The 23,644-nt window shown below is 49.3% G+C and overlaps 1 protein-coding gene across 2 annotated transcripts in view; it reads right to left on the bottom strand.

Moving 5' to 3' along the window:
- PCNX3 (pecanex 3) overlaps positions 1 to 23,075 on the bottom strand; it is a 64,229-nt gene extending 41,154 nt beyond the window's left edge. The window contains exons 1-10 of one of the 2 annotated variants that reach the window (XM_032233973.1): positions 22,137 to 23,075; positions 12,463 to 12,656; positions 10,820 to 10,922; positions 9,701 to 9,740; positions 8,756 to 8,851; positions 6,342 to 7,640; positions 4,194 to 4,323; positions 2,319 to 2,488; positions 1,384 to 1,480; positions 1,045 to 1,180 (exon numbers count right to left, since the gene is read on the bottom strand). In XM_032233973.1, the coding sequence (XP_032089864.1) occupies positions 1,045 to 1,180; positions 1,384 to 1,480; positions 2,319 to 2,488; positions 4,194 to 4,323; positions 6,342 to 7,640; positions 8,756 to 8,851; positions 9,701 to 9,740; positions 10,820 to 10,922; positions 12,463 to 12,656; positions 22,137 to 22,289 (2,418 nt within the window). In that variant the 5' untranslated portion in view covers positions 22,290 to 23,075. Of the gene's footprint in view, positions 1 to 1,044; positions 1,181 to 1,383; positions 1,481 to 2,318; positions 2,489 to 4,193; positions 4,324 to 6,341; positions 7,641 to 8,755; positions 8,852 to 9,700; positions 9,741 to 10,819; positions 10,923 to 12,462; positions 12,657 to 22,136 lie in introns of those variants that run through there. The other variant, XM_032233974.1, reaches the window with a different exon arrangement.
- Positions 23,076 to 23,644: the final 569 nt, after the last annotated feature.

Raw genomic sequence — 23,644 nt, 5'->3', positions numbered from 1 at the left:
GGCAACTGGACTTTTTTTGGGGGGGGGGGGTGTTTCCCCCTTGAAATCATTTCCCTTCTCGTCTTCTTCTTCTTCTTGGGCCCTCTGGGTGCCAAAGCACTTCTGGGACATGTCAGGACTAGAACTCAAGATTCTCCTGCTCAAAGTCACTCAGTCAGCTTTGATGCCTAAAGGGGAACTAGAACTCATTTCTCTCCTGGTGATTGGCCCAGTCACTTAGCCGGTTTTCATATCTGGGGTGGGGCAAGAACTCACTGTCTCCTGGTTACTTGGCCCAAAGTCACCCAGCCGTCTTTCCTGCCTAAGGCACTAGAACTCACATCCCCCATTTTCTAGCCTTGTGCTTTCACTCCTAAGCCAAAGACATACTCGGTTGGGACCCGCCAGCGGCCAGAGGAGCAAATTCAGACAGTGAGGATGGTTGGGGAGGAACCTGGGCCAGTCCTGGAGTCTGGGGAAGGCTCTGAGGAGGGCTCTGTGCCGGAGGCAGAGAGGGGGCCAGGGCCGTCCGACAGTTATCAGCTGCCCTTGGAGTGAGACATCAGTGAGGCAGAGGAACAGCTGGAGCCTGTTCCCAGTGTGCCCATGCGCAGAGCTGCCAGAAGAAAACAGCAGCTCAGAAATCAGGATTGACTTGCGAGTAAAAAGCACAGGTGGACGGTGAATGGCCCCTCCCATAGTGAACAAAGAGGAGCGAAAGGGGAATGGAGTTTGCAGGAGACAATTAGTTCAGTTCATTAGGGTGAAGATCTGCTCCTGACTTCTTGCCAAGGAATTGCTGATACAGCGTGGAGTTTAGAAGATATCGGCCTGGCAGCTCTCCCAGCCTGATAAAAGTCTGCAGTTGTGAAATCTCTTGAAAGACTCTTGGCCGGGACTTTGCTGGAGAGGAATTCCCTTTCACCTAAATAAAAGGGGCTTTATCGGGACGAGGAGTCGGCTTTGTGCTCTTGGGAAGCCTGGACGATTGAGACCCTCCATAGACATTTGACAAGCAGCGTTTTAAGGAGCCCGGAGCAGACTTTCCGAGCCTCCCGTTCTCACCTCTGGGATCTCCAGCGGCACCCGGCGCACCTGCATTCCCTGGAGGACCACGGGCCGCGGCTGCAGCAGGGAGAGGGCGGGGGTCCCCTCGGGAACTTCCGCGGAGTTAAAACTGGAGGAATGCGAGTGCCTGTCCCTGCCAAGGTAAAGAGAGAGAGATGAGATGTTTTTCACACTTAGGACTGTTACAGCGTCCCCGTGGTCAGGTGATCAAAATTCAGAGGCTTGGCAACTGGCTTGTATATACCAGGGTCGCAGTGTCCCCCGAGGAGGGGGGGTGTCACGTGATCCCCTCACTTCTACGGAGGAACATTTTGGAAGCTTGAAAGAGAGACTCACCAGCCGCTGTTGGTGGCGTGTTCCATGCCCACTTGCTGGCCCACTGGGTTCTCGTAGCCGCCCCCGGCAAAACCGAAAGTGTAAGAGCGCCTGACGCCTGGACAGAAGGAAGAGAAGAAGTGAGCCATGTGGAGAGACTCCTGTTGCAAGCATTTGTTGTAGCCCGCCAGTGGCGGCAGACTCAGACAGTGAGGAGGGTTGGGGAGGAATAAGGGCCAGTCCTGGAGTCTGGGGAAGGCTCTGAGGAGGGCTCTGTGTCGGAGGCAGAGAAGGGGCCAGGGCCGTCTGACAGTTATCAGCTGCCTTCAGAGTCAGACATCAGTGAGGCAGAGGAACAGCTGGAGCCTGTTCCCAGTGTGCGCATGCGCAGATTTGCCAGATGAAGGGAACAGCTAAAGAACAGGGGTCGACTTGGGAATAAAGCCACAGGTAGACGGTGAATGGCCCCTCCCAGAGGAAGTAAAAGAGGAGCTGAAGGCGAGTGGAGTTTGCAGGAGACAAATTACTTCGCTTAATTGGTTCGTGACTCCTCCGAGACTCCTTGCCAAGTCCATTCCCGGTCCCTCAGACTGTTGGGGCCCTGGACCAGCTGGGTGGGTGTGGTTAGGTGATCATGTGACTGGGCGGGAGTGGCCAATTTAGCAGTCCATTAAACAATACAAATTAAACTTAAATTTCTTATGCTCCTGGGGGAGGAAAGCAGGTTAGTGGAGCGCTGTGGCTGCCTTTTTGTGTGTGTATGAGGGATTTGTGTGTGTGTTCGTGTGTGTTTGTATGTGTCTCCGTCTCTAGGTGGGGCGATGGGCAGCCTCGTAGTCCCACACAGGCCAGATTAATGGCTTCAGCGGGCCATATCCAGCCCATGGGACGTAGCTTGAAGACCCCCTGCTGTAACGTCTGTGCTCTGAACAAGTGCCCCCCCCTTCCCCACTCACCGCTCTCATCATAGAAGTAGTGGACCGCCCCTTCTGAAGTGTCGTCAAAGTTGCAGGCTTCATGGATGGCGCCGCGGGGCAGCAGGAGCGAGCTGGCAAACTGAAGGGCGGAGGGCAGGGTCAGCGCCCGGGAGTGAGAAGAGGCTCGGCCTCGCTGGAGGTCCTGCAAACTGACCATAAAGGATAGAGGGTATTGAGATTTAAAGACAGAATCACAAATTGAGGGCCCGCAAGGATGTATAATTATATAAATATAATGATGAGAATAGCTGGGAATTGTAACCAGGTCTACATCTTGGCCAAAACTAGGCTGGGGGAGGGTTTAAACGCATAATGACTATATATGTATAGTCTATAGGTTTATATAGTAGATTAAGGGAATTGTAATGACGATTGAACAGGAAGGATTGCCATTTATAGACAATTAAGGGTAATCTAAACCCAGATAAGGAAAAATGGAGAGGGAACATGAAATATACTTACAATGGGAAACTATTGAGATTTAAAAATAGAATCACAAATTGAAGGCGTGTAAGGATGTATAATTATATAAATATAATGATGAGAATAGCTGGGAATTGTAACCAGGTCTACATCTCGGCCAAAATTAGGCGGGGTGTGTTTGTGTGTTTAAAAGCATAATATGTATACTTTTTTGTTCTCCCTTTTTTTAAAAAAGAGGAAGATATATGTTAAAATTAAATATGTATACTGAAAAGGAATTATAAAGACCATCAACATAAAATGGAGCTCGCTCAGAAGCTGAAATACACCAAGTAAATGAGATGAAGAGTGGGAAGTAGAGGAGAGAGGTAGGGGAAGAAGAGGGGGATAGGAGAGAGGAGGGGGGAAGAGGAGGAGAGAAAGGAGGAGTGGAAAGGGGAGAGAGGAGAAGGAGAGAAGAAGGGGAAGTAGAGAAGGGAAGGACGACAGAGGGAAGAAAGGAGGTAGGGAGGGGGAGGAGAGAGGGGGGAAGAAAGGGATGGATTGAATCAAGAAAACTGCTTTAATTCAGTAGCCAAGTTCAGTAAAGCATCTAAAGTTTGGGGTAATCTTTAGGAAACTGTATTGGGCCGACTTTCACCAAAAAAAACCCCTTTCCTTCCGGGTGGGGAGAAAAATCTTCCCTTTAAATAATGGGGCAGAAAAGGAGGAGAGAGGAAGGGGAAGTAGAGAAGGGAAGGACAACGGAGGGAAGAAAGGAGGAAGGGAGGGGGAGGAGAGGGGGGGGGAAAGTGATGGATAAGGTATAAATACGGTGTATGGAGAACAGAAGAGCCAATAATTGTTTTTGGGAGTTGATGGTAAGGTGAATTGATGTAAACATTTAATAATAAATGGAGCCGAGGTGGCGCAGTGGTTAGGGTGCAGTACTGCAGGCCACTTCAGCTGACTGCTATCTGCAGTTCAGCGGTTCAAATCTCAACCGGCTCAGGGTTGACTCAGCCTTCCATCCTTCCGAGGTGGGTGAAATGAAGACCCAGACTGTGGGGGTGATATGCTGACTCTGTAAACCGCTTAGAGAGGGCTGAAAGCCCTATGAAGCGGTATGTAAGTCTAACTGCTATTGCTATTGCTATAATACAATACGATGTTGACTATGTAATAGTAGACATGTGATTATATGCTATGAAAATGGAAAAATAAAAACTTAATATGCAAAAAAAGGATGAAGGGTGTGTGTGTATGTGTGTGTGTGTGAGAGAGAGAGAGAGAGAGAAGGAGGGAGGGAGGGAGGGAGGGAGGGAGGGAGGGAGGGAGAGAGAGAGAGAGAGAGAGAGTGAGAGAGGGAGAGGGAGAGAGAGAGAGGGAGAGAGAGAGGCTGGACAGCACCAGCTGCAGAAGGGGGCAAAAGCTGTTTGCAGAAGGGCTTACCTCGGGGGAGATCCCATCACGGAGGATGGCGGGGTGGGATTGCTGCCTGCGTTGTGCCTCCGTCGCATCGCCTGCACCCGCTTGATGTTGCTGGATTGGTCTGTCTTGGTTAGCTCCTCCCCGGGGGCAGCTGGAAGAGAAAAAAGTTCTTCTGACCCAGCCTTCCTTCAAAAGCACGAAGCAGAGTCTTTGCAAAACCCCTTTTATTTACACGACTGTGAATTCCTTTCATTCCCAGTCAGCCAGGCTTCGCAAACAGTCTTTCAGAGGAATGTTTATCCACACGCACCTTATCTCGCTTGGAGAGCTGCCAGATACCGTATTTTTCAGACTATAAGACACACCTTTTTCCCCTCAAAAAAGAAGCTGAAAATCTGGGTGTGTCTTATACACAGAATACAGCATTTTTGGCTGCCCGAAACTCCGCCCCCTTCACCAAAATGGCCATGCAGTGCTTGTAGAAGGCTTGGGGGCTGGAGAGAGCAGATATGAGTGAAAAATGGGGCGTTTTTTGCCGCTCCTTCCCCAGCCCCCAGCAGCACTCTATAAGCTTCCTAAAGGCTATCCATGCTCTTTCTTGGAAAAAGAAATGGGCCCGTTTTTGCAAAAATTGGGCCGTTTTTGGGAGGTTTGCAGAGCGCAAAAACTTTTTTTTTTTAAAAAATCCTCTTCAAAACTTTGCTGCGTCTTATACTCCGGTGCATCTTATACTCCGAAAAATACAGTAACTCGTTTCCAAACGCAGGGCAAGGCAACCATTGGCACAGAGTCTCTTATAGTGACAAACAGAACTTTCTGCTCTTGAAACGACCGAAGGGACGGATTGTTTCTTGCAAAAGCCCCCTCCCCATTCGCTCCTCTTTTGTCTCCTCTGGGAGGGGCCAATCACCTCCAAGGTGTGGCCTTACTCCCAAGTCGACCCTGCTTTCTGAGCTGTTCTTGTCTTCTGGCTGCCCTGCGCATGCGCACACTGGGAACAGGCTCCAGCTGTTCCTCTGCCTCACTGCTGTCTTGCTCCCTCTCTGCCTCCGACGCAGAGCCCTCGTCTGAGCTTTCCTCAGTCCCCAGGACTGGCCCATGTTCCTCCCCAACCTCCTCACTGTCCGACTCTGCTGCCAGCTCCTCTGGCCACAACAAAAGCTGAAGCCGAAGTGTGTGTGAAGGGCTGTGCACTGCTGAAGAACGACAGGTTCAAATTTTCTCCCCTGATCAGCTGAGCTTCGTGGCCTGTGTTTGCCATGGGGTTGTTTTCTTGCAGGCATTTCATGACCCAACTAGGTAACATCATCAGTGCTGGTAGGAAGTGGGGTTTGTAGAGAGGAGGAGGAAGAGGAGGTCATCTATGGGGTTCTTGGTTCTCTCTGAGCTTGCTTGTTTTCTTACTGTTGTGGCCTGCCAGTGGCCAGTGGAGATGGCAGCCGATTCGGACAGTGAGGAGGGTTGGGAAGAAACCTGGGCCAGTCCTGGAGTCTGGGGAAGGCTCAGATGAGGGCTCTGTGTCGGAGGCAGAGAGGGGGCCAGAGCCATATGCCAGTTATCAGCTGCCTTCGGAGTCAGACATCAGTGAGGCAGAAGAACAGCTGGAGCCTGTTCCCAGTGTGCGCATGCGCAGAGTTGCCAGACGAAGGGAACGGCTAAAGAACAGGGTTCGACTTGGGAGGAAGGCCACAGGTGGACGATGAATGGCCCCTCCCAGAGGAAATAAAAGAGGAGCAACAGGGGAGTGGAGTTTGCAGGAGATCATTAGTTCGCTTAATTGGTTCGGGACTCTCCGAGACTCCTTGCCAAGTTCTGCAGATCTCGGCCTGGCAGCTCTCCAAGCCAGAGAAGGTCTGTGACTGTAAATCCTCCCTTGAAAGGCTTTGCTGGAGGTGAAGGAGCAGAATTTACAGTCAATTAATAAAAGAGGGTTTTGTCGGACCAGGAGTTTGCTTCAGGCTCTTGGGAAGCCTCGGTCAGAACACCCTATTCCCTTCCAGCACTGATGATGTTCCCTAAGTGGGTCATGAGATGTTTGCAGGAAAGCAGCTAAATTCAGATACTCCTACCAAGGATCTCCCCCCCCCACCCCCCCCCCCACCCACATGTCAACTCTGAGTTACAACTATTCCCTTCTGCAGGGAGCACAATCACATTTGGGGGCCTCACCTCCTCCGATAGCTCCCTCGGCTTGCAACTCTCCCCGCCAGCCGGGCTGGTTAGCCGACTGGCTGCGCACGGCACTGCCCATCTCCAGCTCCCCGGCCAGCTTCCCCGCGTGAGACTCCAGGTCCGACTTGGAGACGGTCAGAGCGCCCGGCGGCTTCCCTTCGGCCAGCTGGCTGCTGCCATCCATGCTGAGCACCCGGGCGTGGGTCTTGGCGCTGGTGGTGCTCCCGGTGCGCTGGGCGTAATGGCAGGGCTTGGGGGGCAGCGTGGAGCTGTCCGGCGGAGGGGGAGGAGGGGGCTTGGTCTCGGCCACGGGGAGGCTATGCCGGCTGTGCTGGGCCGGGGCGTGGCGCTCAGGAGAGTAACAGGAGGTGCTGGAAGAGGTGTCCGAGCTGTAGTTGTGTTGCGAGTGCAAACTCGAGGCCCGGCTAAGGTCGCTGCAGTCGCTGGAGTCCTCGTCGGCGAAGAACCCTTCGTTGTAGGCCTTGCTATCCAGCAAGGTGAGCATGGGCAGGTAAGTGCTGCCGTGTTTCCGAGAGAGGCGAGGTCGGCTCTTCAGCCCCAAATCCTTCGGCCGGACGACTTGCTCCGGCTTGGCGGTGCCCCACACCTCGGCGTCCCCTTTGACCGTCTCCAGGGAGTTGAAGGTATTCTGGGTGTCGAAGCTCAACTCCCCCAGGAAAGCCAGCTCGGGCGAACGAATCAGCTCGCTGTCGGACAGGGCGTCTGTGTCGCTGCCGCCGTCGGCCAGGGGAGGCGAAGAAGGCCCGGCTTCCTCGCCCGGGACCCCCTCCTCGTGACCTTGCCCCAAGGAGGGGCTGTCCAAGTGGGTGGAGTTGGTTTTCTCGCTGCGGTAGCTACTCAAGGTGCTGGGGGTCTCCTTATCGGTGCCGCTGAAGCAGCTGTCGGACGAGCCGGCCTTGTGGGGCCCGTCGGGCCGGGGCTCCAGAGGTTGGTACGCGCCTGCGGAGTGGTGCTTCTCCCGCCGGCTGTGGCTGCTGGACTCCGGCAGGGCCAGGCTGAGAAAGCTGTGGCCGAGCTCCTCGCTTAAGCTGCCCTTGAGGAGCGGGCTGAGAGGGGTGTCCCCCACGCTCTCCGACTCGCTGGGCGTCCAACGTGGGGCCTGAGCCCCGTCTCTGCCTGGGGGGGATTGCTCGGAGGAATCGGTGCTCTGGACAGAGGTCTGAAGAGGTAGAGATGGGGGCTGCTTCCGGAGGCTGGAGGAGGGGTCTCCTTTGGGAATCGAAATCAGGGTGGGCTTGGGGGCTTCCGAGTCTGCAGAGGGCGCTGGAGGCTCGGCTAGAGAGAGAAGACACAGTTAGGCTCACATTTCCCCCAAAAATGTGAAGGTGAAGGAGGGGAAGAAGCCAATTTATTAGATGTTTATATCCTGCCTTTATTAGTTTGATCCATAAGGGAGTAAACATACTTAAATACTCCTTTCTCCTCCTGTCTTCACAACAACCCTGTGAGGTTGATTGGGTTGACAGAGAGTGAGTGGTCCAAAGTCACCCAGATAGCTTTCATGCCTCAGGAAGGACTAGAACTCACTGTCTCCTGGTGATTGGCCCAAAGTCATCCAATTGGCTTTCATGCCTATGGTGGAACTAGAACTCTCTGTCTCCCAGTTTCTCCTGGTGATTGGCCCAGTCATCCAATTGGCTTTCATGCCTATAGTGGAACTAGAACTCTCTTGTCTCCCAGTTTCTCCTGGTGATTGGACCCAAATCACCCATTTGACTTTCAAGCCTATGGTAGAACTAGAACTCACAGCCTCCCATTTTCTCCTGGTGATTGGCCCAAAGTCACCCAATTGGCTTTCAAGCCTATGGTAGAACTAGAACTCACAGCCTCCCATTTTCTCCTGGTGATTGGCCCAAAGTCACCCAATTGGCTTTCAAGCCTATGGTAGAACTAGAACTCACAGCCTCCCATTTTCTCCTGGTGATTGGCCCAAAGTCACCCAATTGACTTTCAGTCCTATGGTAGAACTAGAACTCACTGTCACCCAGTTTCTCCTGGTGATTGGCCCAAAGTCACCCAATTGGCTTTCATGCCTATGGCAGAACTAGAACTCACTGTCTCCCATTTTCTCCTGGTGATTGGCCCAAAGTCATCCAACTGACTTTCATTCCTATGGTGGAACTAGAACTCACTATCTCCTGGTGATTGACCCAAAGTCACCCAATTGGCTTTCATGGCTAGAACTCACTGTCTCTTGGTGATTGGCCCAAAGTCACCCAGCTGGCTTTTGTGGCTCAGACGGGACTAGAACTGCCTGTCTCCTGGTTTGTAGCCTAGTGCCGTAACCACTAGTCCAAACTGCTTCTCTTTTTACCTTTTGAGCCATTTTCCCCACCTTGCCTGGCGTTCCTTCCTTTTCCAAACCCATTTGCCAAGTTTCTAGGACTCACCGTGACTCTCCGGGGAGCAGCACTGAAGCATCTCTCGGTCGGCGGCTGTCACGATGACGTTGTTGCTTCCCTGTTCTCGGACGAGCTCCTTGATATCTGCGGGAGAAGATCTCGGGGTATGATTTCATTCACTTCCCTCCTCTCTCTATTGCTCCCTCCTCGACTTACGACGACCACCACCCAAACAAATTACATTAATTTTGAATTCCTCCCCCTCCCTCCGACCCGCATACCTTTTCCAGCTGTTTCACAATCACAGAGGATTTCAACTCTGCTCTTGCCTGCCATGATGAAAATGTAAAAATGTAAAAGGAAAAAGGCAAGAGCTGCGGAGGTCAGGCTGGGTTAGCTGCTGCCAGAGCCTCCAATGGATGACTCTGCTTAACTGTTTAAAAAAGCCTCTAAAAAAACGCCCTCTACAGGAGGAGGCGAGAGAACCACGTGCCTCATCTACATAAGGAATTTCTCGGCTTTTAACCCTTGCTTAACTCTGCTCGAGTGGTCATAAAGTCAGACTAAATGAGGCACGTGGTTCTCCCGCCTCCTCCTGCAGAGGGCACTTTTTAGAGGCTTTTTTAAACAGTTCAGCACTAAGCAGAGTCATCCACCGTGACTCTGGCAGCAACTAGCTCAGCCTTTTTCCTTTTACATTTTTTTTCTTTTCATGATGACAGTGGTGAGGCTCTGCCTCGCCTGACTGCACGTATTTCACGGTGGGGAAGACCTTGGGGGGACTTAGCGCTTCTGACCACCCAAGACTTCCCCTAAAGGATTCTGGGAGTTGAAGTCCGTCGGTTTCCAAGGGGCCATAGCTGCTCACCTCTCTTGCAAAAGTAACTTGCACAGCATGTCTCTTGATCTGGTTTTTACCCTTCCCTTCCTAACTGGTTTTAACTGGAGGAGGGGGGGGAGACATTGTGGCCCCTGCCGTCCTCCGCTGCTTACCTCGGACAGGGCCTCCGTCTTCCAAGTGGGGCAGCAGATCCTAGGAGGCAAAAAAACAACAACACAACAACATCAGGAAACAAAACCTCAGTTGTCTTGAAAAGAATTCTACAGAAAAGGATAGGGAAATTTCCCTGCAGGAGGAGCCATCTTCCAATTTTTTTTTTTTTAATTTTCAGATTGGCATCTACAGAGGGATGTCCAACCTTGGGCAAATTTTTAAGACTTGCGGACTTCAACTCCCAGAATTCCTCAGCCAGCCATTCTGGGTGGGGTAATTCTGGGAGTTGAAATCCGCAAGGTTTAAAGTTGTCCAAGGTTGCATACTTGTGATCTACAGTAGCCCAGAAAATTCCAATCCTGGCAGAACAGAAGTTCCTGGGAGCACGAAAGGAGCTCGTTATATTTATATACTAGCCGATAATCCGGCGTTGCCTGGGTATTTATTTACAACTTCTGGAGGCAAGTTGTTCCACTGATTAATTGTTCTCACTGTCAGGAAATTTCTCCTTAGTTCTAAGTTGCTTCTCTCCCTTATTAGTTTCCACCCATTGCTTCTTGTTCTGCCTTCAGGTGCTTTGGAGGATAGCTTGACTCCCTCTTCTTTGGGGCAACCCCTGAGATATTGGAAGACTGCTATCATGTCTCCCCTGGTCCTTCTTTTCATTAAACTAGACCTACCCAGTTCCTGCAACCGTTCTTCATATGTTTTAGCCTCCAGTCCCCTAATCCTCTTTGTTGCTCTTCTCTGCACTCTTTCCAGAGTCTCCACATCTTTTCTACATCGTGGTGACCAAAACTGGATGCCGTATTCCAGGTGTGGCCTTATAAAGGCCTTATAAAGTGGTATTAACTTCTCACATGATCTTGATTCTATCCCTCTGTTTATGTAGCCTAGAACTGTGTTGGCTTTTTTAGCTGCCGCTGCACACAGCTGGCTCCTATTTAAATGGTTGTCCACTAGGACTCCAAAATCCCTCTCACAGTTGCTACTATTGAGCAAGGTACCACCTATACTGTACCTGTGCATTTCGCTTTTCTTGGCTAAATGTAGAACCTTACTTTTGTCTCTTGAAAAAGAACCTTTGAGACATTCGACCCAAACTTTCTCTCCCTTACCATGACTTGGTTGAAGCCGAAGACAGAATGCTGCGAACTGCATCTCACCGGCGGGGTGGAACTCACTTTACGGAACACGGTCATCTCAACGCCTCCTGGGTCCCTGCAGAGAAAAAGAGGAGGAAGAGGAGGGATGAAATCCAGTTTCCGTCCCCCCCTCAAAAAAAAAATGAATTCCACCTTGGAGACAAAAGCTTATAAATCTCAGAACCGGCTCCTTCACCCCAGGTTGGAAATTATTCTCTAAACTGGAAAATCCAGGTAGTGCTTGACTTATGACCATAACTGAGCCCCAAATTTCCATTGCTAAGCAAGACCGATGTTGAGTTTTGCCCCATTTTACCACCTTTCTTGCCACAGTGGATCACTGCGGTTGTAAATTAGAAACACGGTTGCTAAGTGAATCACTGCAGTTTTTAAGTTAGGAACACGGCTATTAAGTGAATAACTGCGATTGTAAGTTAGTAATACAGTTAAGTGAACCACTGCGGTTGTTAAGTTAGTAACACGGTTGTTAAGTGAATCACTGCAGTTGTTAAGTTAGGAACATGGCTATTAAGTGAATCACTGCAGTTGTTAAGTTAAGAACACGGCTGTTAAGTGAATCACAGCAGTTGTAAAGTTAGGAACACGGCTGTTAAGTGAATCATAGCGGTTGTTAAGTTAGTAATACAGTTAAGTGAACCACTTCAGTTGTTAAGTTAGTAATACGGTTGTTAAGTGAATCACTGCAGTTGTTAAGTTAGGAACACGGTTGTTAAGTGAATCACTGCAGTTGTTAAGTTAGAAATACAGTTAAGTAAATCATTGCAGTTGTTAAGTTAGGAACACGGTTGTTAAGTGAATCACTGCAGTTGTTAAGTTAGGAACACGGCTGTTAAGTGAATCATAGCGGTTGTTAAGTTAGTAATACAGTTAAGTGAACCACTGCAATTGTTAAGTTAGTAACACGGTTGTTAAGTGAATCACTGCAGTTGTTAAGTTAGGAACATGGCTATTAAGTGAATCACAGTGGTTGTTCAGTTAGGAACACGGCTGTTAATTGAATCACAGCGGTTGTTATGTTAGTAATACAGTTAAGTGAATCACTGCAGTTGTTAAGTTAGTAACACGGTTGTTGAGTGAATCACTAGTTGTTAAGTTAGGAACAGGGCTGTTAAGTGAATCACTGTGGTTGCTAAATTAGTAATACAGTTAAGTGACTCACTGCAGTTGTTAAGTTAGTAAAACAGTTGTTAAGTGAATCACTGCAGTTAAATTAGGAACAGGACTGTTAAGTGAATCACTGCAGTTAAGTTAGGAACAGGACTGTTAAGTGAATCACTGCGGTTGTTAAGTAAGTAATACAATTAAGTGAATCACTGCAGTTGTTAAGTTAGTAACACGGTTACTAAGTGAATCGGGCTTCCCCGTTGAAGGTCTCCAAACGGAATGACATGACCCCCGGACACTGCAACGCTCAGAAATACGAATCAGTCGTCAAAGCGTCTGAATTTGGATCACGCGACCAAAATGGGGGGGGATGCAAAATGGTCGTAAGTGTGAAAAACGTTCCCAAGTCACTTTTTTCAGTGCCGTTGTAACTTCGGGCAGTCCCTAAATGAAGTGTTGCAAGTCTGCCCGCACTTATGGCCTGTTCTCACCTGGTCAAATTGTCATCGTCAGCAGCCGCCCTCTCGTCGAGCTTACCGGATTCCACCAGAACCGAATTTTTCTCCACGATCTCCCCCTGGTCGAACATGGTGTGCAGACGGTAGTTGACGGTTTTAACCGTCGTGAAGAAGACGGCCACCGCCGTGCAGTAGATCCCGGCGACCATGAGGCTGGGAGGCATCACCTGCCAAAGGAGAAGCTCACTAAGTCAACGCGGGGAAGTCCTCCACATACGACCACCACCGCCCCCCCCAAAAAAAATGTGTGCTGTGAAGCGAGGAATTTATTAAGGGAGTTCGGCTCCGTTCCGCCACTTTCCCCTGCCCCGGTCGTTAAGTGAATCGCTGCAGTTCTTAAACGGGTAACCCGGTTGCTAAGTGAATCTGGCCTGGTCAGAAGGTCGCTAAAGGGGATTACATGACCCCTTGACCCTGCAAAACGGTCGTAAAGGTGAGTCAGTTGTCAAGCCTCCAAATGTAAATCACGAGACTGTGGAGATCTGCAACGGTCGTAAGTGGGAAAAGTCACTTTTTTCAGTGCCGCCGTAACTTCGAACAGTTACTAAATGAACTCTCATAAGTTGAGGACTACCAGCATGGTGTCTCACATCTGGCAAACAGGCACCTTTTCCTTCTGTGTCCATGAAACGCAACTGAGACATCTACGAAAAACGACAGCCGATTGGGCCTCTCTGAAACCAACTTATATATATAGGAAATCCTCAATTTACGACCACAATCGAGGCCAAACTTTCATTTGCTAAGCGAGACGGTTGTTAAGTGAGTTTTTCCTCCATTTTTACGACCTTTCTTGCCACAGTGATTAAGTGAATCACTGCAGTTGCTAAGGTCGTTAAATGAATCTTGACTTCCCCATTGACTATGCTTGTCAGTGATGGCGCAAAAGGAAACCACGTGATCCTGGGACATCGCAACCGTCGTAAATGTGAGTCAATTGGCAATATCTCAGGGGCTGCCCCAAAGAAGAGGGGGTCAACTTATTCTCCAAAGCACCTGAGGGCAGGACGAGAAGCAACGGATGGAAACTAATCAAGGAGAGGAGCAACCTAGAACTAAGGGGAAATTTCCTAACAATTAACCAGTGGAACAGCTGGCCACCAGAAGTTGTGGATGCTCCATCACTGGAGGCTTTTAAGAGATTAGACAACCATTTGCCTGAATGGTATAGGGTTCCTTGTTTGAGCGCCCGGGGGGGGTGGACTAGAAGACCTCAAGGTCCCTTCAAACTCTCTTATTCGGCTATTTCTGTTAAGGATTATGGGGCTTCCATAAAAGAAGAGGGGGAGTCAAGCTATTCTCCAAAGCACCTGAGGACAGACAGGACAAGAAACAACGGATGGAAACTAACCAAGGAGAGAAGCCACCTGGAATTAAGGAGAAACTTCCTAACAGTGAGGACAATTAACCAGGGGAACTGCTTGCCACTAGAGGTTGTGGCTGCTTCATCCCTGGAGGCTTTAAAGAAGAGATTGAACGTTTGTCTGAAATAGCATAGGATTTCCTGCCTGAGCAGGGGGTTGGACTAGAAGCCCTCTAGGGTCCCTTCCGTCATTCTATTAGTCTGAAGAATTGGACAACCATTTGTCTGAAATAGGGTACCCTGCTTGAGCAGGGGGCTGGACTAGAAGACCTCCAAGGCGCCTGCTATTCCCTTAAATAAGGCTGGTTCTTGCTGCGCGATTCACAGCAACTCTCAAACTCATCCCAGTTCTTCCCAGTCTGGATTTTGTTCTGGGGGAAACGGACGGAGGGATTCATGGCGTGGGTCCAAAGATTTGATTGTAAGGATGGGGTTTCCCACCCCCACCCCCCATCACGGGTTCACAGAGTGGCTAAAATGGACGGGGCAGAAAAAGAGGATTTTGAGCTCCCCCACCGTTGGAGAGCCAGGAGCTGAGATGCATCTCTGGGTAGTTCACAGCTCTTAATCTAAAATAGGGGTGTGAGTGATTCGGACTGCAGTGTCGCACGTTGTAGGCTGCCCAAAAAAAAATCTCACACACACACACACACACACACCAACTCTTCAAAATCCTAAACAGGAGAAAATTCCAGAAGTATCTCAGGATTGTACAGGTAGTCTTCGATGCCCAACATGCCAGCAATTAAAGAAAGCAATAGTTAAGTCACGTAAGTCCACCATCTTAAAGGATTCTGGCTGGGGAATTCTGGGAGTTAAACTCCATATATCTTAAAGCATGCTGACCAAGGAATTCTGGGAGTTTGTCCACTAATTTAAAAAAATGCTGGCTGGGGGGATTCTGGGACTTGAAGTCCACCCATCTTAAAGCATGCTGGCTAAGGAATTCTGGGAGTTTGTCTACTAATTTTAAAGCATGCTTGCTGGAGGGGGATTCTGGGAATTGAAGTACACCCATCTTAAAACATGCTGGCTAGGCTAGGGAATTCTGGGAGTTAAACTCCATATATCTTAAAGCATGCTGACCAAGGAATTCTGGGAGTTTGTCCACCAATTTTAAAGCATGCTGATCAAGGAATTCTGAGTGTTGAAGTCCACACATCTTAAAGCAAGCTTGCTGGGGGATTCTGGGAGTTAAAGACCATGCATCTTAAAGCATGCCAGCTAAGGAATTCTGGGAGTTGAAGTCTTAAAGAGCCGAGGTGGCGCAGTGGTTAAATGCAGCACTGCAGGCTACTTCAGCTGACTGCAGTTCTGCAGTTCTGCAGTTCAGCTGTTCAAATCTCACCGGCTCAGGGTTGACTCAGCCTTCCATCCTTCCGAGGTGGGTAAAATGGGGACCCAGATTGTTGTTGGGGGCAATATGCTGACTCTGTAAACTGCTTAGAGAGGGCTGAAAGCCTTATGAAGCGGTATATAAGTCTAACTGCTATTGCTATTGCTATTAAACTTGCTAAGATTGGAAAACACTGAATTAAGAGGAAATGTTAGACAGCGGTGCCTCTTAAAAAAAATGAAAAACCCGCTCCTGAGTCACTATGGGAAATAACATTTCAAATCAGGGATGGATTGCTCACTTGCCCCTTTCTTTACCTTTCGCTGTCGCTCCCAGACATTTTTCCTGGCTTCACAACTCTGAAAATTTTTACTCAACCCCCAGTTCCTGGGAAAAAGGCGGTTTGTTATGACTGCTTTAATCCTTTCATGAATACAGCGAAGGGATGGCCGGCACTGTTATTTTTAAAATTCAAAGAAACACAGAGCTGGAATTCCCACCTCTTAGTCTAGGCAGGAACCCAACTCAAAGTAATCCTCAAAACGATTCGTCCAACTTTTGGCTTAAAAATACAGGAAGTCTCGTCTTACAATTCGTTTAAGGACTGTTCAAAGTTGCGACGGCACTGAAGAAAGTTAACTTTTGGCCGTTTTTCACACTGACGACCGTTACAGCATCCACCACCGGATCAAAATTTAGATGATTGGCAACAGGTTCCATATTTATGACGATGTCCCAGGATCACGGGATCCCTTCTTGCGACCTTCTGACAAGCAAAGTCAATGGGGAAGCCCGATTCACTTAGCAACCTCGTTACTAATTGAACAACTGCAGTGTTTACCTTAACCACGGGGGCGAGAAAGGTCGCAAAATTCACTTTTAAAATGTTGGGCTCTCCATTGTGGTCACAAGTCAACCTATTCTACAGTCTCTTTTTGACCTGGGATTTATGTAATCTATGGTTAGCTGATAAAAACAGGCGTCAGAAACAGGGAAATACAAGGAAAGGATCAATGATAGCAAAAGCAGTAGCAATAGCAGTTAGACTTATATACCGCTTCATAGGGCTTTCAGCCCTCTCTAAGCGGTTTACAGAGTCAGCATATTGCCCCCAACAACAATCCGGGTCCTCATTTTACCCACCTCGGAAGGATGGAAGGCTGAGTCAACCCTGAGCCGGTGAGATTTGAACAGCCGAACTGCAGAACTAGCAGTCAGCTGAAGCAGCCTGCAGTGCTGCATTTAACCACTGCGCCACCTCGGCTCAATGATATAAGGGAAGTAGGTTAAAATGGTTCCACCACAAAACTGCGGTCAACTAGAGCGCGCTCGACGAAACCGCGTACCTGACGTCATCACAGCGCGACGAAAAAAGCACGCTGAGAGTGCTAAAGCTAAAATTAACCCCTAAACCTAAACCTAACCCCCCGAAACCTAACCCTAAACCTAACCATTAACCTAACCCTAACCCTAACCCTAACCCTTAACCTAACGCTAAACCTAACGCTAACCCTTAACCTAACCCTAAACCTAACCCTAACGCTTAACCTAACCCTAAACCTAACCCTAACCCTTAACCTAACCCTAAACCTAACCCTTACCTTAACGTGAATCGGCTTGCTTTCAAAGCGCTTTTTAAAGCGCCCTTTTTTCTCCGCGGTCGCTGTTGTCGCGCTGCTGATGACGTCAGCGACGCGCTTTAATCGGGCGCGCTTTAGTGGACCGCGGTTTTGTCGTGCCACGGGTTAAAATGGATAAGTAAAGATCATCATCCTCTTCGTTGCTGTTGTTATTATTATAGAATCAATACAAATGAACACGGTTGTAAATATTTTGATTGCCATCTCCTAAAACTATTTGTACCCAGACAACGCACTGTTTAATGGAAAATGGAATTTGTATGGGTTATAAAATAAAAATACTTGATGGGGGAAAAAAAAACAACTTTGTTATTAAAACGACAGTGATTCACTTACTGTGGCAAGGAAGGTCGTAAAAAGAGGCAAAACCCATTTAACGAATGTCAACAACAGAAACTTGGGGCTTAACCATGGTCGTAAGTCGAGGACTTCCTGTATCAAAAGGGGAAGCTACCACGCCTGGGGGCTGCCGATACCATTGTTCAATTCCTCTTCGTATACAGGGAAATTATTTTCCCACTATCATGCAAGTTGGGCTCTGCTTCCTGTTAACTAAAACCCGCTATTCCGTTTCTTGCGTTTTGGAACAAGAGAGAACAAGTTTCAACCTTCCTCTCTAGGCAGCGTCTTCCCAAACAAAGAGGACCCGTTTGTTTGAAGAGGACTAGTGTATTTCCCGTTTAAAAAACAACAACATTCTCTGAAAAGTGGAAAAGATTAAACTGAAGCCTCGATTCGCACACTGGACACACACACACTCTTTAAATTGTCAAAATTCAGCCCTCGTTTCTACAAAATCCCATATTTGTCCCATGTTTATCCTGCCTTTACTTAAGACAGGGGGCAAATGGAATACTTCTTCCACTTGGGAAGGGGGGGGGATGCTGGCGGTTTGCACAGGTTCGGGCGAACCAAGAGTGGCGGTTGTGTGAGGCTCCGTCCGCCCACCCAGACATCATCAAGGCACGCATGCACGCATGCTCCTGCTACCAAATTGGTAGTGAAGAATATAGAATATCATTGCTGTTCCACTTCCTATTTTTCCCACAACAGCCCTGTGAGGTGGGTTGGGCAGAGGGAGAATGATTGGCCCAAAGTCACCCAGCCGGCTTTCATGCCTAAGGCGGGACTAGAACTCTCTGTCTCCTGGTGATTGGCCCAAAGTGACCCAGCCGGCTTTCAGGCCTAAGGCGGAACTAGAACTCACCTCTCCTGGTGATTGGCCCCAAATCATCCAGTTGCTTTTCATGCCTAAGGCGGGAATAGAACTCTCTGTCTCCTGGTGATTGGCCCAAAGTTACCCAGCCGACTTTCATGCCTAAGGCAGGAATAGAACTCTCTGTCTCCTGGTGATTGGCCCAAAGTGACCCAGCCGGCTTTCATGCCTAAGGCGGGAATAGAACTCTCTGTCTCCTGGTGATTGGCCCAAAGTGACCCAGCCGGCTTTCATGCCTAAGGCGGGAATAGAACTCTCTGTCTCCTGGTGATTGGCCCAAAGTGACCCAGCTGGCTTTCAGGCCTTAGGCGGAACTAGAACTCACCGTCTCCTGGTGAGTGGCCCAAAGTCACCCAGCTGCCTTTCAGGCCTAAGGAAGAACTAGAACTCACCTCTCCTGGTGATTGGCCCAAAGTCACCCAGCTGCCTTTCATGCCTAAGGCGGGACTAGAACTCTCTGTCTCCTGGTGATTGGCCCAAAGTCACCCAGCTGCCTTTCATGCCTAAGGCGGAACTAGAACTCACCGTCTCCTGGTGAGTGGCCCAAAGTCACCCAGCTGCCTTTCAGGCCTAAGGAAGAACTAGAACTCACCGTCTCCTGGTGATTGGCCCAAAGTCACCCAGCTGCCTTTCATGCCTAAGGCGGGACTAGAACTCTCTGTCTCCTGGTAATTGGCCCAAAGTCACCCAGCTGCCTTAAGGCGGAACTAGAACTCACCGTCTCCTGGTGATTGGCCCAAAATCACCCAGCTGCCTTTCAGGCCTAAGGCGGAACTAGAACTCACCGTCTCCTGGTGAGTGACCCAAAGTCACCCAGCTGCCTTTCAGGCCTAAGGAAGAACTAGAACTCACCTCTCCTGGTGATTGGCCCCAAATCATCCAGTTGCTCTTTGTCCTAAGGTGGAACTAGAATTCACTAACTCCTGGTGAGTGGCCCAAAGTCACCCAGCTGTCTTTATGATTTCCCTATTTCGGCTTCTGACTTTAGAAAAGCCATTTTAATCCAGGCCACGAAAGCCAAACTCTGAACCAGGGCAACTAACTGATATTAAAACCCAACCTTTCCAGAACTTTCAGCGTCCTTATTGATTCCTTAATGCACTGAAATGATTTATCGCTTGTATCTTTTATGTACCCTGAGAGCTTATGCCCCGAAGACAAATTCCTTGTGTGTCCAGTCACACTTGGCCAGTAAAGAATATTCTATTCTATTTGATGTTTATTTGATGTCCTGTTCGATGTTTATTTTCGCCCCTCGTTCAAACAGGACGGGTTCCAGAAATCAGATATTCTGGGCACCAACCAGACAGGAGGCTCAGAAAGGGGGGGTTGATTAAGCTGTTTTTATTACAGCCAGTCCTCAATTCTATGGCCAAAACGGAGCCCAAATTTGCTAAGCGAGACACCCGCTAAGTGAGTTTTACCCTGTTTTACAACCTCCCTTGCTATAATATTTACAGAGAGCCCTAAGAAACTAGGTTGATGAGTTAGTCAGATGGTTCTTAAGTGAATCTGGCTTCCCCATTGACTCTGCTTGCCAGAAGCTTGTAAAAAGTGGGGATTTCGTGACTGCGGGACGCCGGTCATAAATACAGGTCAGTTGCCAAGCGTCTGAATTTTGGTCTCGTGACCTGGGGATGCGACAAGGGCCCTGAGTGTGAAACATGGCCCAGAAGTCACTTTTTTCAGTGCCGTGGTAACTTTGGTCACTAAATGAACTGTCGTAAGTCGAGGACTACCTGTATCACCCTCAAAAGATATATATATATATAAAAAGCCATTATTTCTGCCATAGGAATTGCTGTGGACTCTTTAATCTCCGGTCTTTCCATTCTGTGCTGTCCTTATTTCATGGCATGACGCACCCGCGAAATTGCATTCTCTAAGAAGCCACATCCAACACAATTTAGGAAATGCAATCATCTCCCAGAGCCAAGAACAGCCTTGAATACAGGGAGCCCTCGACTTACGACCACAATTCCTTGCTGTTAAGTGAGACATTTGCTAAGTTATTATTATTTTGTTGCTTTGCATGGAGAGCTTATGCACCAGAGACAAATTCCTTAGGTTTCAAATTGACCTATACCAGTGATGGCTAACCATTTTGTCCTCGCGTGACCACACCCACAATGCAATGCGCCCCGCAATCCTGCGCATGAGTGCACAACACACACACACCATACCCCCCCGCCCCGTACATGTGCATGCCCCCCGCTCCCCTACACATGCCCTGTTTTGGGTCTAGCAGACCTCCCTGAAGCCTCCTGAAACAAAAAATGAGGCATGTGGGAGGCGCACCACACATCCCACGCTCCCACCTGCCCCCCGTGCATGCACACGCAACCCCCCCCCCCACACTCCCTGCACATGAACATGTGATCCCCGTGCCCCATGCAGGCACACGGGTCTCCGGCATGTGTGGCAGAGACCCCAAAACCAGCTGGCCGGTGGGAGGTATGCGCGTGCATGCACTCTGGAGTTGAGCTGGGCGACAGCTCCGTTGCCCGTAGAAATGGCTCCATGTGCCACCTATGGCCTATACATTGTTCTTTCTATTTCTATTTTCGTTTATTTTCTGTATAAATGTGTTTTTATTTTCCATTTTCATTTTCGTACAGTCACATATATACTGTGCATAACCGGGGCCATATAACATTAAACAATAAACACAGCCATTCCTCTTGTCAACAATACCCCCCAAAATAGAAACCCAATGTACCTCTTCGACCCTCCATACACCCTTTCTTATGCCCCCCTCCAACTTTCCATATTTTTCGTTTATTTTCTATGAATCTTCTCCTAACAAGATTTATCACATCGACATCTAGAACTCTGCCCTTCCACTACACAGGTGGTCCTCGGCCTACGACCACAAAGCAGCCCAACACGTCTGTCGTGAAGTGAGACATTCGTTAAGTGAGCATTGCCCCATTTTATCACCTTTTGTGCCACCGTCTTCAAGGGAATCACCACAGTTGATAAGTTATTAACCTGGTGAAGTGAATCTGGCTTCCCCATGGACACTGTCCGTCAAACGGTCGCAGAAGGGATCACAGCGACATGGGATAGGGGCCCCCATACTAATCTGTGTATGTTAACCCTTCAATGCACCTTGCATCATATAAATGCCGCAACTGTATGGCTTACTGAGTATTATTGTGGTTTTCAAGCCTCGTGTATTGTTCCAATGTTTATCATGTTGATTAGTTCTTGCTGCCCAGCTTGTTTTGAAAGTTTCAACAATGATGTTGTTGGAAGTGCCAATCAAATAAAGATATGTTTCACTTTATCGACCATTTACGTTGTGGCCCGCCAGAAGAGCTGGCAGCAGATTCGGACAGTGAGGAGGTTGGGGAGGAAGATGGGCAAGTCCTGGAGTTTGAGGAAGGCTCTGAGGAGGGCTCTTTTTTTTAAACTTTTGTATTATGTGTTTCTTTTAATGTTGTACTCCGCCCTGAGTCCTTGGGAGAAGAGCGGCATATAAATCTAATAAACCTAAACCTAATCTGTGTCGGAGGCAGAGAGGGGGCCAGGGCTGTATGCCAGTTATCAGCTACCTTGAGAGTTAGATATCAAAGAGGCAGAAGAACAGCTGGAGCCTGTTTCCAGTGTGCACATGCGTAAAGTTGCCAGATGAAGGGAACAGCTAAAGAACAGGGGTCGACTTGAGAGTAAGGCTACAAGTGGATGATAAATGGCCCCTCCCAGAGGAAATAAAAGAGGAGCGAAAGAGGAGTGGAGTTTGCAGGAGAGACAATTAGTTTGCTTAATTGGTTCGTGACTCTCCGAGGCTCCTGGCCAAGTTCTGCAGAGATCGGCCTGGCAGCTCTCCAAGTCAGATAAGGTCTGTCACTGTAAATCCTCCCTTGAAAGACTTTGCTGCATGTGAATGAGCAGAATTCAGTCAATTAATAAAAGGGCTTTTTGTCAGGACAAGGAGTTTGCTGCATGCTCTCAGGAAGCCTAGATCAGAACAATTTACATTTTAATTCCTGTGAGTTGTCGCCATAGGGGTCCGGGTACACTGCTTTGCCCGGGGGCCCATAATGCTGTTAATGCTGCGCCCTCCAACCCCCAAGCCCCCAGACTCACCATGTAGAGCAGGAAAGGGAGGACGAGCAGAAAGATCCAAGTATAGAGGTGAAAGCAGTTGGAGAAAGTGCTCTGATGCGGGTCGAAGAACCAGCCGCCGGTCAGCGAAGCCCAGACGCCCTGGCGTAAGATCTGCAGGACCTGCGACCCCATATCCACGGTGGGGCTGCCTCTTCTCCTCCTTCTTCTTCGCCCTCTTCCTCCTCCTCTTCCTCCTCCTCCTCCCGAGGGAACACCACTGGCCAGCTGGCGCTCCCAGGGGCCTTCATTAAGGCAGCTTGAGTCCCATGATCTGGAAGGGCTGGGGAATCCAGTACCTGCCTCTCCCCGGCTGGGGAGCCCCCCCACCAGCCCTTCCCGGGCTGCCAACGGCTCTCCAGGGGCCTGGGTCGACCCTGCAGGGCTGGCAGGTGGAAAGGAAGCCCCCTCACAATTTGAGACACCCCCTTCTGGCTCTTCCGCAGCCCCGCCGCTCAGGCCATGGGGGTGCTCCGAGAAGGACCCAGGGGTAGCCAGACAAGGGCTGGGAGGGGAGGCCGCCCCCCAAAAGGGGATCCCAGGCAGCAGGGGTGACCACAGCCCCCCAACACTGCCTACAAGGGGAGGCCCCTCCAGGCCTGGGCCATGGGAGCCTCTGCCAGGATTGGGGGTGCTAAGGGCCAGGGGGGAGAGCCGGCTTCCAATTCCCGGGGGTCCCCTGGGGAAATTGGGGGGCGCAGCATGGATCCTCGAACCACCCTTCCCTCCCCTGGGCGACCCAGGCGTCAAACGGGTCCGGGACTCGTTCACTTCCGGGGTCAAGGGTCAGCCCCGCTGGGCCTTTAAGGAGCCGAGGGGAACTCTCGGCGCTGGAGCCTCAACAGGGATTGGGGAGGCCGGAAGAAGCGCCCGGGCAGCTGCAGGGGGAAGCGGCGGCACTGCGCATGCGGGGTCCTCTCACGTCCGCTTTCCGGACCGGAAGTCGAGGCGATAGAAGTGGAAGGAAGAGGGGGGAGTCGGCGGCGGGCCCGCGTAGACCTATGAAAACAGAGAGGGGAGAGGCAGAAAAGAGAGACGGGGCGACGTGAATGCGGGTTCCGTTTTTCAATGGCGCACGTCAATTAAAGCCATTAAGCAGTTTGCAATAAGCCCGAGGCAGAAATGAAGAGTGGGGGGGAAAACTACTTTTCCCTAAATCGGTGCAAATGAAATTCGGGTGTGCTTTGTATTTCATTTTTGTGTTTTTAAATTTAAGTTATTTTCTATTGAAACACGTTTGATATATAGTTTTCAGACTGCAGGTTCAAAATAATATATGAAAGATGCGAAATCACATTATAATATATGTGTATGTGTATGTGTAATATAATGTGAGTTTGTATACTTTATATGTTTATACAGTAAAATGGTTGTGCACTGACAAATAATTCAATAATTCAATGTATACACACATACATATACACACAAAAACAGAATTACTTGTATATTAATACAAGTAAAGCAAAAACGCACACAGACAGGCGTTTATA

The sequence above is a fragment of the Thamnophis elegans genome, chromosome 17, assembly GCF_009769535.1.
Source record: "Thamnophis elegans isolate rThaEle1 chromosome 17, rThaEle1.pri, whole genome shotgun sequence".
NCBI lineage: Eukaryota > Metazoa > Chordata > Lepidosauria > Squamata > Colubridae > Thamnophis > Thamnophis elegans.
Note: the sequence above shows the minus strand (reverse complement) of the source record. Positions and strands in the feature narration are given on the sequence as shown.